Source organism: Pseudophryne corroboree, chromosome 2, assembly GCF_028390025.1.
Source record: "Pseudophryne corroboree isolate aPseCor3 chromosome 2, aPseCor3.hap2, whole genome shotgun sequence".
Taxonomy (NCBI): Eukaryota; Metazoa; Chordata; class Amphibia; order Anura; family Myobatrachidae; genus Pseudophryne; species Pseudophryne corroboree.
Window position 1 is genome coordinate 340,728,038 of NC_086445.1, and position 13,260 is coordinate 340,741,297.

The 13,260-nt window shown below is 44.4% G+C and overlaps 1 protein-coding gene across 1 annotated transcript in view; it reads right to left on the reverse strand.

Moving 5' to 3' along the window:
• Positions 1–13,260, reverse strand: part of ABCC4 (ATP binding cassette subfamily C member 4 (PEL blood group)) — a 675,760-nt gene that overhangs the window by 400,957 nt on the left and 261,543 nt on the right. Inside the window, exons 13-16 of the mRNA XM_063953021.1 lie at positions 7,382–7,468; positions 3,322–3,418; positions 1,627–1,839; positions 1,134–1,274 (exon numbers count right to left, since the gene is read on the reverse strand). Of these exons, the coding sequence (XP_063809091.1) occupies positions 1,134–1,274; positions 1,627–1,839; positions 3,322–3,418; positions 7,382–7,468 (538 nt within the window). The remainder of the gene's footprint in view (positions 1–1,133; positions 1,275–1,626; positions 1,840–3,321; positions 3,419–7,381; positions 7,469–13,260) is intronic.

Below are 13,260 nucleotides of genomic sequence, written 5' to 3' on the forward strand. Positions count from 1 at the left end.
AGACATTTTAATGAAAAAAGTTGCACTTAAAGACGTTCAGCACTACCGAATCACGACATGGTGTAACTGGAAGGACTGTATAATGTACAGGGAAGCTAGAGTTAAGTGGGCACATCTGTATGTTACATTTTGCTCCAGCCAATCAGCTCCAAAATGACGTGTTCAGCTTCTGTCATGTGTCTAAAAAATGACATCTGAGAGCTGATTGGCTGGAGCACCATTTACCATACGCAACATGTTTTATCATTCAAAACGAGCTTTATTACTCGTCGATAAATGGGCTCCTATGGGTCTGTGTGCGCTGCTTTACAGTCTTTTGCCGTAGTCACGTCTGCGACTTTATGTTATTCCTAGTACCACCTCTTCCCCTGGTGTACAATTAAGCATCTGAATGTGGGTAGAGATTACCACTTTGTGAGTCTTTAGATGCTGAAATACCGATTGGTGTGTCCTAGAAGCAACCATGATTTGCCACAATAAAACTTGTATTAGCCCCATGCTAGCTGCAGATTCTCCATCAGTGTATGACCAATGTGAGCGATTAAGCGCCTGTGTTTGCAACCAGTTCAGCGAAACACCTGTTAGACGGACCACAATTGTACATCTGAATACTTTGCAAAATTTTAGCAACTCAGAAGCATGCGCATTTGAAAAACATAGTCCATTCGTACGAATACTGGCATTAAATGCGACTCAGAAACAGGCCCTGAATTTCTAAGGGGGAAAAAAATTTACTGAATGCTTTATTTACAGAAGTGACATAGGTGTTTCTATAATGGGTGCAAGGTGTGCGCTGCACACAGGCCCCTGGCTCCAGAGAGGTCCACACCACACACCCTGCACCCATATATTATACTTACCCCTCCGGAGTCCTGCACTGTGGACACAAATCAATTGAGAAATGGCTGTCGTGCACTGGAGATGTCCCTGGGAACAAGGAGCGGGTGCAATGTGCCCAGAGACCTGTGCGTGGTAGACTCTGACTCGCTGCCAGAGGAGGGGCAGCAGCAGAGACTGCATGCAGGCCCTTTCCTGTCTTAAAACGCCCCTTAGAAGTGACCCTAGTAGCTTAAAACAAAGCCATGCTACCAATGAATTAGCAGTAATAACAGAAATTCATAACCTTCACAAACCTGTGAAAAGATATTCAGCAAGAGGAGTACAAACAGCATCATGTAGCTAGATCCAGAGAGGAAATATTTCTTGTACACCTTGAAGCCAACAGTGCCCTCTGAGCGACCCTCTTCCTGAACCGCCGTCAGAACAGGTTCCGTCTGCGAGTAAGACACAATTCACTTAGGAAGACCTCATGTGTGGAGAGACTAGACAAATGATGTAGGAGGAGATGTACTAAGCGTTGGAGAGCGATAAATTGGAAAGAGATAAAGTACCATCCAAACAGAACCATGTTACAGGCTGTGTTTGAAGTTGATTGGTTGTTAGTTTATCTCTCTACACTTTATTACTCTGCGAGGCTTAGTACATCTGCCCCATAGTCCCAATGGCAAGCGTACTTATCTCATCCTCTTAAACAAAATGAGAAACTGCTAAAGCTTGTTATTATGGTTATATTATTATATATCCAACACTTTTCCTGTGAAAAACATAACAATGTATTGAACTCACTGGTAAAGAGTCTGTAGCTCCTTCTTTGTGTGACTGCACTGAAGAGTCCTGAGACCAGACTGACGACTGAGAGAAGGTGCGGTTCCTGGACAACTTTATCAGCTGCCCATCTTGAGTTGGTGACTGCTCATCATCTCCGCTTTTCAGTAGAGAGGCAAAGTCAACACCAGACTGGAGTAGCTCTGGAAATGTTCCCTTTCCTACCATCTTGCCCTTAAAATCAGAAATTACACACTTCTTACTGTGTTTCGCTCTCACAAAACATTCAGATCTCATTTAACACATTTAGATGGTTTCCTTGTGCTCTTGTGTTTCATGGGAAAACTTATTCACCTGGTGGTCATAACATTCCCAAATAAACTTTCATGGGGCTTCCATAGATAGGTGAAAGGGTTCCAACCTCTACTGGTACTAGAATATATAATACCATAACAGAAGCATATGGATGGTAACCATTCATAATGTTATGCGCCCTACACACTGGGCGATAAAACTGAAAGATATGGAAGATCTCTTTCATTAATGAATGAGATACCGTTCATATCTTTCAGTGTGGAGGCACCAGCGATGAACGATGTGCGGCCCCGCGCTCGTTCATCGTTGCTGCCCCGTCGCTTGTGCATGCAGGCCAATATGGATGATCTCGTCCATATTTGCCTGCACTGCTATGGAGCCGGGTGGAGTGAAGAAACTTCACTCCCCCCGTCACTGCCCCCTCCACCCCCCCGCGCCATCGAGTCGGCCATATCCGCCGTCTGGCATCTCGGCGGCGGATTGCAAGCATGTAGGGCCCATAAGACTGTAAACATACTTGAGGCATACAGCAGAAACAGATGTGTTAAGAACAAGGCGCTATTGACAATGTATCGTGTATTTGCAACAATTAAATGTTGCAGTATTTATAGTGCAATACCTGTGGAAAAAAGGGGGGATTAGTAAATGTTTACAGCCCTTTTATAGTTTTTTCGGTCCTGCCGGGTTTTCTTGCTGCCGGCTCTGTGTCCCGCTATTGTCTTTATGCGGGATAGTCCAAAAAACCTATCTCTCCCTATGCTACCCACCTTGTGCTTTTCAGTGGTGGGACTGGTGCACTATAAATACTGCAACATTTAATTGTTGCAAATACACGATACATTGTCAATAGCGCCTTGTTCTTAACACATCTGTTAGTATTTATCCCATTATCCTTTTTGTTCAGGGCAGCTGAAACACAAAAATCCAGGCACCAGCGCAGTTTTTCTTCTTTTTATACAGCAGAAACACCCTTTTCCGCTAGCTAAAAAAACCCGGGTAAACGCACGGGGGCGCGCATTTACCCATGTTTTTTGCTAGTGGAAAAGGGTCCCTCCACAAAAACCCGGATCAAGTGACCCATGAATCCTACCCAGGTAGCTACCTGGGTAGGACACGGGAATGATCCGAGTAAGGTTGTAGTGTAAACAGAAGCCGTGTCAATGCGACACGGCTCCCGATTACACTGTACGGAAGGGCGGCGCTGGGAGATCATGTGATCTCCCAGCGCCGCCCCTGCCGCGTCACCAACCCGCAATATGCCGGGTTGGGTGAGTGCAGTGGGAAAGGGGGCTCTGATGCGGGTCGCAGCCGAGTAGCTCCCATGTCACGTTCCCGGCTGCGACCTGCATCAGTAGTGGAAAAGGGGTATATGTTACAATTTCCATTGAGAGAAGAGCATACCTCCTTCAAGATGAGAATTTGCTTTGCTGCACTCAGGTACTGCAGCTGATGGGTCACCAAAATGCAAAGCTTTTTCCGTAGAGCCTGGCAGATGCACCTAGAAGACCAACAATTACAAACCTTTAGTAGTAAATAAGGAAAATCACTTTTGCATTTATACAACAATACACCTATCGCTGCTGGAACAAAATTTGCACCAAATCAATATTTCAGTTTTCATCCATTTATCAAAACCAATGAAAAAATATTTTTAGTCAAATGCCGGTGAATCCGAACTTTAATGAAATTAAAATATTAACTATAAGAAAGACAGATCTACGTGAGAGCTGTATCTTTATTATTTGTTATTGGAATTTGTAACTATTTCTCCTGCTCATTACACACTCAATACAACCAGCAATGACATTGGTCTGGCTGAATTGAGTACTTGAAGAACCCAGATCATGGCAACAGAAAGGATTTGCATGAATCTTAAGGTGTATCCTGGATTCGGCACATCTGTCTAGAGTGTCTGCCTACAAGTAACCCATGGAGAGGAGCCCTAAAGAAGATTCCTTTCAGGCATTCGGTTAAGATTTCCCAGCAGGAAATACACATTATAATTAAAACCTGTGAAACAAAGGGTCTCCGAACAGGGTTTTCAATTCTGCGCTACTACGCATGCATTGTAACTGAGTAGCTCAGCAATCAGTTCACCTTAATAATGACACCTATTAACGATGGATCAAGGCTTTATTCACAAATAAACAGTGGAAGTGCTGAAGGACACTGAATTCCTGTACTTAATATAAATGTCACTGACAAGCTATGGATGAGTGAAGGCCACAATCTCCCCTAATGCAGAGAGCCCATGTCAGGGCCACACACTTGTTGTTTTAATGAAAACTTTGTTGTTTTAATGAAAAGCTGCAAAGGAGAATTGGTTTTAGAACACCATTGTACGTGTGTGTGAAAGCAAAGCTTCTGTAAAAGATTCAATAAGAATTCATATCCATTGTGCAGGACAAAACTGAAAAAAAATGTTCCGTTTCAAAAGGACTTTGACAGATTGGAGATAGAGAACACTTTCAGTCATCTCTCGCCTCACGTTCTGATTTCATAAATAGAAAAAGAATGGGATAACAAGCTGCTATGCCTTAATTTAAGCGCTTTGTTTGACACATTTCATGTGCAAATTCTTACAGTATTGCTGAACCGATAAATGTTTTATATCCCAGGGCCTAGATGGGTAACAAATGCATTCTGTATAGTGAATATGTTTCACGGCATAATCAGGGCACTGAGCATCAGTTCACTTTGTGGGAATATGAGAGGGAAACTAATCATCAAAGTAACTTTCTGAGCATTGTCATACACATCCGAAATCTTCTGTCTGCGTCAAGAAAAACAAATGTCTGAATTTATTTAGATAACACTGCTGTTAGATGGCAAAACAATAACATCAAAGAGTGCAACAGAAGCTGTGACCAGAGGCAGATAGAAACTTTATTAAACAAACAGCCTGGAGAGAGCTAGGACTGTGCACACAAAGAATGAGAGATATTCCACCAGGAAAACAATTTCTATACATACACACAGATATGCCAGGATGCATCTGCTGGACCCTATGCATTGACACTTGTGCTTGCAAAACATTTACCACATGAAGGGATGATGCAGGGTTCTAGGTGCTGCACCCTGCTGCCCCTGCTATTCCAATACCCTCTCCCTAGCAACTAATACCACTTTCACACCGCCTGAGGCGGGTCGCACCCGGGAGCCTGGCACGGGAGCTCCCGGATGCGACCCGCCTCAGGGGCCCCTTGCACACCGCTGACTGCAACCCGGCATATTGTCGGGTTGGTGACGTCAGCGGTGACGCGGCGTGGGCGCTGCTAGGAGATCACAAGATCTTCAAGCGCCGTCCGTACATAGAGAGTGAACGGGAGCCGGGTCGCATTGACCCGGATCCCTTTCACACCGCACCTGAACACGGGTTATGCGCGTTCATGTGCCAAAACCCCGTGTTCAGAGGTGCTGGTTTGAAAGGGGTATAATACACCTAACTTTATAAATATTATGACATTAATTAACAAGAATGCACAGGTGCTTGCGTGACCTGAATTTGCTGGATCACACATGCGCAGTGGAATATAAACCCGGCTTCCAGCTCCACTTTGCAAGAAAGGTGAAAAAGCTTTAAAGAAAAGAGAGAAAGAAAATTGTATAATCTACTGTATGGTATTTTTTTAAAGGGGTAACCATGTAAAAAGCATTGTACAATTGCCACTTTAAAAAAATGTCTGAGTGCAGCCAGCATCTCGCACGGCTGCCGAACTCTAGACTTCATTACCCTCGACCTATATGTAATTTAAAGGAAAAGACACTATATTAAAATAATGAATCCACCCTTGCTATTTCCATCCGAACTGCATATACTGTACATGTAATTTAAAGGGGATTATCATATTGTCAAGGTTTTGTCATGGTTTATTGCACAAAGAAAACTCGGCAGGGCGCAGTAACTAGCAACTTGCTGCATTGCCAGCCAGCTGTCTTGGGCTTTCAGGTGCAGATGCAATGAAAACTTAGTAGAAAAAAAATATTTAATTCTATTTTATGGAAGAAAGTAACTTTTTGTTATTACTTTAACTTATTTTATTCCCTTATTTTAAATACATAGATTCTCATTAGTAATAATAATATTATTATTCATCCAAGTGATTTGTCTGCAGTCTACATGCAGTACCATTAATGCTCAGTTTCCCTCTGTTCTGGGTGCCCTGGACAGCTTCCTAACAGTAGCTCCAGTCCTGATAATAACATCTCTTGCGAGAGACACACAGACTTTCCTAAAGTTTACTATAGCATATTCCCCAATGAGTCTTAATCACAGACAAATGCAACTGATTAATTTGGTATGTGACACTTGTATATCTGTGTGGACCTGAGTCTGTATAGGAAGCACAATGGAACCTGGAGTAAAAACAAGCCGCGTCTGTTGTATTGCAGCACATCGTATACAGACTGAGACTCCGTCAAACACAGATAAATATATATAAAAGTGTGACAAATCAAATCAGTCAGTGCAGTCTCATGAAGCAGCTTTTTGTATCTGTTTGCCACCAAGACATATTTTTCAGAAAAGACACAAGCTGAGTCGCACAGGACCTGGCACTTCAGTTTGGCATGTACAGTATGCAGTAAGTGTGTATGAGAGCATATCTGAATGCAAATGCAGCGTGCAATGGCCGAGAATTGTTTTGTGTGAATAGGCGATATTGGGACATTCTAGTGACAGAATAATTGGGCCATTTGTCGGTCCCTTAGTGTGTAGCTAGCATAGCACTGCTTGTTTTGGCATCTAGCAAGCAGCATAACTACTGGGAGAACAGTGTGGGATCAGGGTAGTGTACGGGAACCGATTAGGTCACCACCAGGGGTAAGTGAAATTCAGAATTCCTTAGCACATGTGCATGTATTTTACTCTAGCAATAAATGTATCCAACTTGCACCTACGCCATTAGGACATAAAGGATATTTGTGTTAAACAGCCTGACAAATTGTCGAAGAAAAGGAATCATGTATAGATGTGACCACTGACATCTAGCCTCCCTGCACGTTACAGAGCCCATCTAGTCACACCATGCCGTAGCGTGACTCTGTAGCACCCAGCTCCTTCTTGTGCGACTTTTTCCATTAATATGGGTCTTTTTCGTAAAACAATGCGAATATGACGCATGCTGATTAAAATTATAAGATGCATGCCAATATTCTGTGTGCAACCACAGCTGTATCTGCATACAAAATGCTACATTATAGTGACTTCCTAGAAAACAGTCACTGACACTGTAATGTAGGACTTCATATGCAGTTACTGCCGCAGATGCAGAGAATACAAGCATGCCGCGTATCAATTTAATCAAGAGCCTGCTTGTAAATTTAATTTGCATAATTTTGCTAATAAGAGCCATTTTCGGCAAACAATTCACGCCAGGCATCTCCCGCTACGTGGTGTATTGAGGCAAAATATATGAGGACACATCTGGAAGATATACATGTAAATCAAAAGCATACTTACTTTTCAAATAAATGCCTCCCAACCTCTGCATCCACAGCACTCAGAGGATCATCCAAAAGATAAATGTCTGCATCCTGATAAACTGCCCTGCAAAGTACAAAATAGAAATAAATCAAAATGCAGACCTGGCATGCCAGTACGTAAGTAGTAAGTGTGGCAGGCAAGTATGGATGGGAGCAAACCAATGCAGGCTGTAGTGCATTACACCATTCAGCACTCCATCACAAGAGATGAGCAGCTCATGCAAACTGAATTCTGCAGTGGTGCAATGTCTGCAGTACTGGCACCTTTTGTTGGTCTCATTTCTAATTAGAATCTATATATGAGGAGGTTTGAGAAGGAACATTTGTGGAAAGAGGAATAGGGAACTGGGAGACTAGTTAGGATGGAGGTAAAGATGAATGCAACAATGAACAGAGATATCCTGGATGAAAACCTGCTCCAGAGCGCTCTTGACCTCAGACTGGGGCGACTGTTCATGTTTCAGCATGACAACGACCCTAAGCACACAGCCAAGATATCAAAGGAGTGGCTTCAGGACACCTCTGTGAATGTCCTTGAGTGGCCCAGCCTGAGCGCAGACTTGAATCTGATTGATCTTCTCTGGAGAGATCTAAAAATGGCTGTGCACAGACACTTCCCATCCAACCTGATGGAGATTGAGATGTGCTGCAAAGAGGAATGGGCGAAACTGCCCAAAGATAGGTGTGCCAAGCTTGTGGCATCATATTCAAAAAGACTTGAGGCTGTAATTGCTGCCAAAGTTGCATCAACAAAGTATTGAGCAAAGGCTGTGAATACTTATGAACATGTGATTTCTTATTTTTTTTTAAATTAGCAAAATCCTAAAAAAAACTTTTTTGACGTTGTCATTATGGGATAAAGGGGGGTCATTCTGACCTGAACGCTCGCTGCAGTTCTTCGCAGCAATCAGGTCAGAACTGCGCATGCGCCGGCGCCGCAGTGCGCCGGTGCATGGCTGACAGCCGACGGTTGTTGTTGCCTAGTGATTGCCTCTGCCTGATTGACAGGCAGAGGTGGTCACTGGGCGGGAGGGGGCGGCACAGCGGCCGTTTTGTGGGCACGGGTCAGCCAACGCAGGCGTGGCCGGACCGTGCAGGGGGAGGGCCGCACCGTCTGCGTGACGTCACATGCAGCCACTGCGAGCTGGGCAGCAGCGAGTAGCTCCTGGCCAGCACGCAAAAGCTGCGCTGGCCAGGAGCTACTCCTGAAGTACAACAGCATCGCTGCTGTACGATGCTTTTGTACTTCAGTGACGGGGCAGACTGACATGCGGGGCGGGATAGCCCTGTGCTGGGCATCCCCCCGCATTTCTGTGTTCCTGATCGTAGTGTGTGTTTATCGAAATGAGGATCTATCCTATTAAGATATACTATGTGCAAAAGTAAGCTTTATGGGAACCTATTTTGTATATTAAAAGCTTATTTGTGGGTTGTAAACCTCTATTTAATATGTACTTTATATAACTAGATTTATGCAATGTGGTTTAGACAAACTGCCTCTATACTAATGGGGCTCTTTGATTAGCTGCACAATGGTTTAAATTGACGTGGCATAGACAAATATAAACTGGTTATAGTATTGCTGAAGGCATATTAGTAATCTTTCTTACAAAGAGCCCTTTTTATGTATATCCATTCCTTCTCTAGAGAATGTGGAACAAGCTTAAACGTAATTGAATAAATAATTGAGTAGTTCAATATGGTGCAAATGTATCTGTGCAGACTTGTGACACTTGGGAACCACATGAAGTAGGAGACGTATCAAGCTTGATGCACATATAATGTTTTGTAGCTATCTGTGTGGTCAATATATGTGGATAATTTTATGTATTTATTACACTGTGATCAATTGATAATGAGCTGTTAAAAAGTCTATAGGGAAGATCTAGCAAGCTCTCCCTGTGGGATACAAACAGCTGAAACAGAACTTTTGATTACATGCTAATTGCGCAAACAGTCTCGAGAGAATAAAAGGGACTGAATAATTCAAAGCTGAGTGGATCTGAGAAAGCCGCTGATGTTGTAGGCAGGTCAGTGTATACACTGCAGGTGGCCGCTGCACATGCTAAGGGACAAATTTAGCATGAATAAGTGCTACACAGCAATACCTTTGAACCACAGCGTTTTATCTGAGCGCACTCCGAGTGGGGACGAGCTCCATACGGCAGCTGTGATTACAGGCTACATGCTGTGTACTGAGTGCTGGCGGACATCCTTATACTGAGCTCCTCAGTACAAATTGTCTTCTTCCAGATACAGCCTTCACTTTGCTTAGTGACACCAGTAGCCGGGAAAATCAGATTTGTAGCGACTCCTGGTTAAAGGGTAATATACAATAGTCCGTTTATGCTGTTTGCTGCCAATTACACTAACTGTCTGCTTGATGAACTTTAAAAAAGTCTCTATGCTTATTTCTCTAACGTCCTAGAGAATGCTGGGGTTCCATTTAGTACCATGGGGTATAGACGGATCCCTTGGGAGCCATGGGCACTTTAAGAGTTTAATAGTGTGGGTTGGCTCCTCCCTCTATGCCTCTCCTACCAGACTCAGTTTAGAAAATGTGCCCGGAGGAGCCGGTCACAGCTAGGGGAGCTCTTATGAGTTTTTCTAGTTTTATTATTTTTCTGCGTTAGTAAGGTACAGGCAGGCTGCTGGCAACAGCCTACCTGCTTCATGGGACTTAGGGGGGAGTAGGAACCAACTATAGAAGTTAATGGTTCTCTATCTCTGCTGACAGGACACTGAGCTCCTGAGGGTGTTGATCGCAAGCCCACGAGGCGACCGCTCACTCCCGCAGCACGGCCGCCACCCCCTAACAGAGCCAGAAGAAAGAAGAGTGGTGAGTACAGCGTAGGCGGCCCGTAGAGCGGGTCACCGGTGGGAATGGCGGCACAAGGGTGGGAGCGCAGCTCTGACAGGCTGCACTCCGGAAGGCTCAGCGGCACACTGTGTACGGCGCTGTGAGGGGCATCCTGGGCCAGCGTAATCACCCTACACTGGTCAACACTGCTAACAGGGCCTAATCCCGCTGTTAGCGAAAAAAAATACCCCAGGCCAGCATAATATAATAAGTGCAGGAAGACGCGCCATTACAGGGGGTGGGAATTCTCCTCAGAGCGGATCCAGCACTCACCAGTGCCATTTCCTCCCTGCAGTTCAACAGAGACGCTGGTAGGGAGCGCTGCCCTCCACATAAGTAACACTGTTATAGATACTGGGGAGCGTAATTTGATACTAGCTACCCTGTTACGGTTCAGCTAGTCAGAGGGTTTTTTTTTTTTATCATAATAAAAGCTTGTAAGGGCGCGGTGCAGCCCTGAAGGTATTCTGGGGGGGAAATTGTACTGACATTTTCCTGTGTGTGTGTAACCCACTGTACCATATTTGGGGGACTTTGGGGCAGATGTATTAACCTGGAGAAGGCATAAGGAAGTGATAAACCAGTGATATGTGCAAGGTGATAAAGGCACCAGCCAATCAGATCCTAACTGTTAATTTACACATTGGAACTGATTGGCTGGTGCCTTTATCACCTTGCGCATATCACTGGTTTATGACTTCTTTATGCCTTCTCCAGGTTAATACATCTGCCCCTTTGTTCTGTATTGCAGACTGTATATCTTCTCCTTCGGTGGCAGATCCCCTTGGGATGGCCTCCATGAGGTGTACTTTCACATATATTTCTTCAAATATGTCATATGCTGGGAAGAAGCCACAGTTATGAGATGTCTGGGGAATCAAATCCAACAGCAGTGCCTCTCACCCCAACTACGTACCCTGAAAAGTGTACACTTGCCATATAATGCAAGTGACATATGAGGATGCACCATATAGTTTGAGGCTAATAGGGATGAGGAATATTTTATATAAATATTATTATATATATCTATCTATCTATATATCTATATATATATATATATATATATATATATATAGCACTCAGAAGACTTCATCTAGTTCCTTTTATTTATAGGTGAATCATCCATGGATGAGTCACCTATAAATAAAAGGTACTAGATGAAGTCTTCTGAGTACCGCCTATATTTACCTCTATCTTTGGGCAATTACTTCCCAGGAGGGCACCGGAGCAGTTGCTGTCTATACCACGTGAGTGCCGGGTGTCTCAAAAGAATATATATATATATATATATATATATATATATATATATATATATATATATATATATAAATGCCTTCCCACTATTTAGAGCATTAAACTCCTTATTTGGGAAAACCTGAGAACAACCAGAGATATTGGCCCTCATTCCGACCCGATCGCACGCTACACTTCATCGCAGCGGTGCGATTGGGTCTGGAATGCGCATGCGCGGCGTGCGCATTGCGCAGCAACGACGCTGACAGCGGAGAAAGCGGTCACAGCGGCGACCGCAAGAAGATTGACTGCAGGAACGCGTTTTGGGGCGTCAACTGACCATTGGAGGCCGTTTTCGGGGAGTGGTAAGAAAAACCAGGCGTGTCCAGGCGAACGGATGTCTGACGTCAAAGCCGAGCCCATCATCGCTGGATCTGTCGCACAGGGTAAGTATATCCAGGGCTGGTCTTGATTTGTGAGAAACTTTTTGGCATAGCAGGGCTGCACAAGCGATCACAGCCCTGCTATGCTAAAATACACTCCCCCATAGGCGGAGATTACTTGATCGAACCAGCAGCAAAAAGTTGCTTGGTGCGATCAACTCGGAATGAGGGCCATAATCCACATTCCTAAAGAGTGAATAAATTGTCAAAGAAGGTTGTGTTACCTGTCCCTGGTACAACCTCCATAAAGGATTAGACTGATCGCAGATTGAGACTACTCTCTAATACTTTGTACTGTGGCTAGAGTTACGTGGTCAGGCTCCTTACTTGATGATTTAGATTCTATGTATAGGAGTGCCATTTGCTTGTTTCTTTGTCACTTACAGCATTCTACAGGCTTCACGGCTGGAGGCCCTGAAGGAGATTGGCCTGCGTCACGCAGGGGCCACTACTCTGGCAATTTAGACAAGCAGGGGACGGTGGCTACACCAATGGACTGCAGATACAGAATCTAAGAAAAGTATGGCGGGTCCGTCCTTCACAGGTGAGACACTGTTGGGACGCACTGGATACGTGAATGTCCATGCCAACTTCGGGTAAGTCAACAAATCTTCCTTCCGCAGCTGCACAGACCAGGAAATTATATCCTACACTTACACTGCAATCCCTTCGAACCGCAAGGTTTAAACATGAGTCCAAGGGTTCCTCCACTTCCTTTAGAGAACGTTGGGGAAATTCCAGAAAACCTGCACCACCAGGTTCGCAGGGACGGATTTCGGATTCTGCCTTCTCAAACCCTTCGGTTTGTCGGTGGACCTCACTGCCTGGGGATCAGGCAGGTGGGAGCGAGACTAAAGAGATTTCAGTTAAACATCTGGACGATATCCTGCCTAGACCCCTGGAAACAGGTTGCCCAGGGGTGCAGACTGGAGTTTCTAGTACTCCCACCTCACAGATTATTAGCTTCTCGGACAGAAAGTACACTACTGCTGGAAGCTATTCAAACATTTGCCAAACAAATGTCATTGTTCCAGTTCCACCTCACCAAGGGTTATTACTCAAACCTGTTTGTGGTACCGAAACCGGACGGTTCGGTAAGGCCAATATTAGACCTAAAATCATTGAACCCTACTTGAGGGAATTCAAATTCAAGATGGAGTCTCTGAGAGCGGTGATCTCAGGTCTGGTGGAGGGGGAATTACTAGTATCCCTGGATATCAAGGATGCGTACCTCCACATTCCAATCTGGCCACCTCACCAGGCTTATCTAAGATTTGAGCTGCTGGACTGTCACTATCAGTTCCAGGCACTGCAATTTGG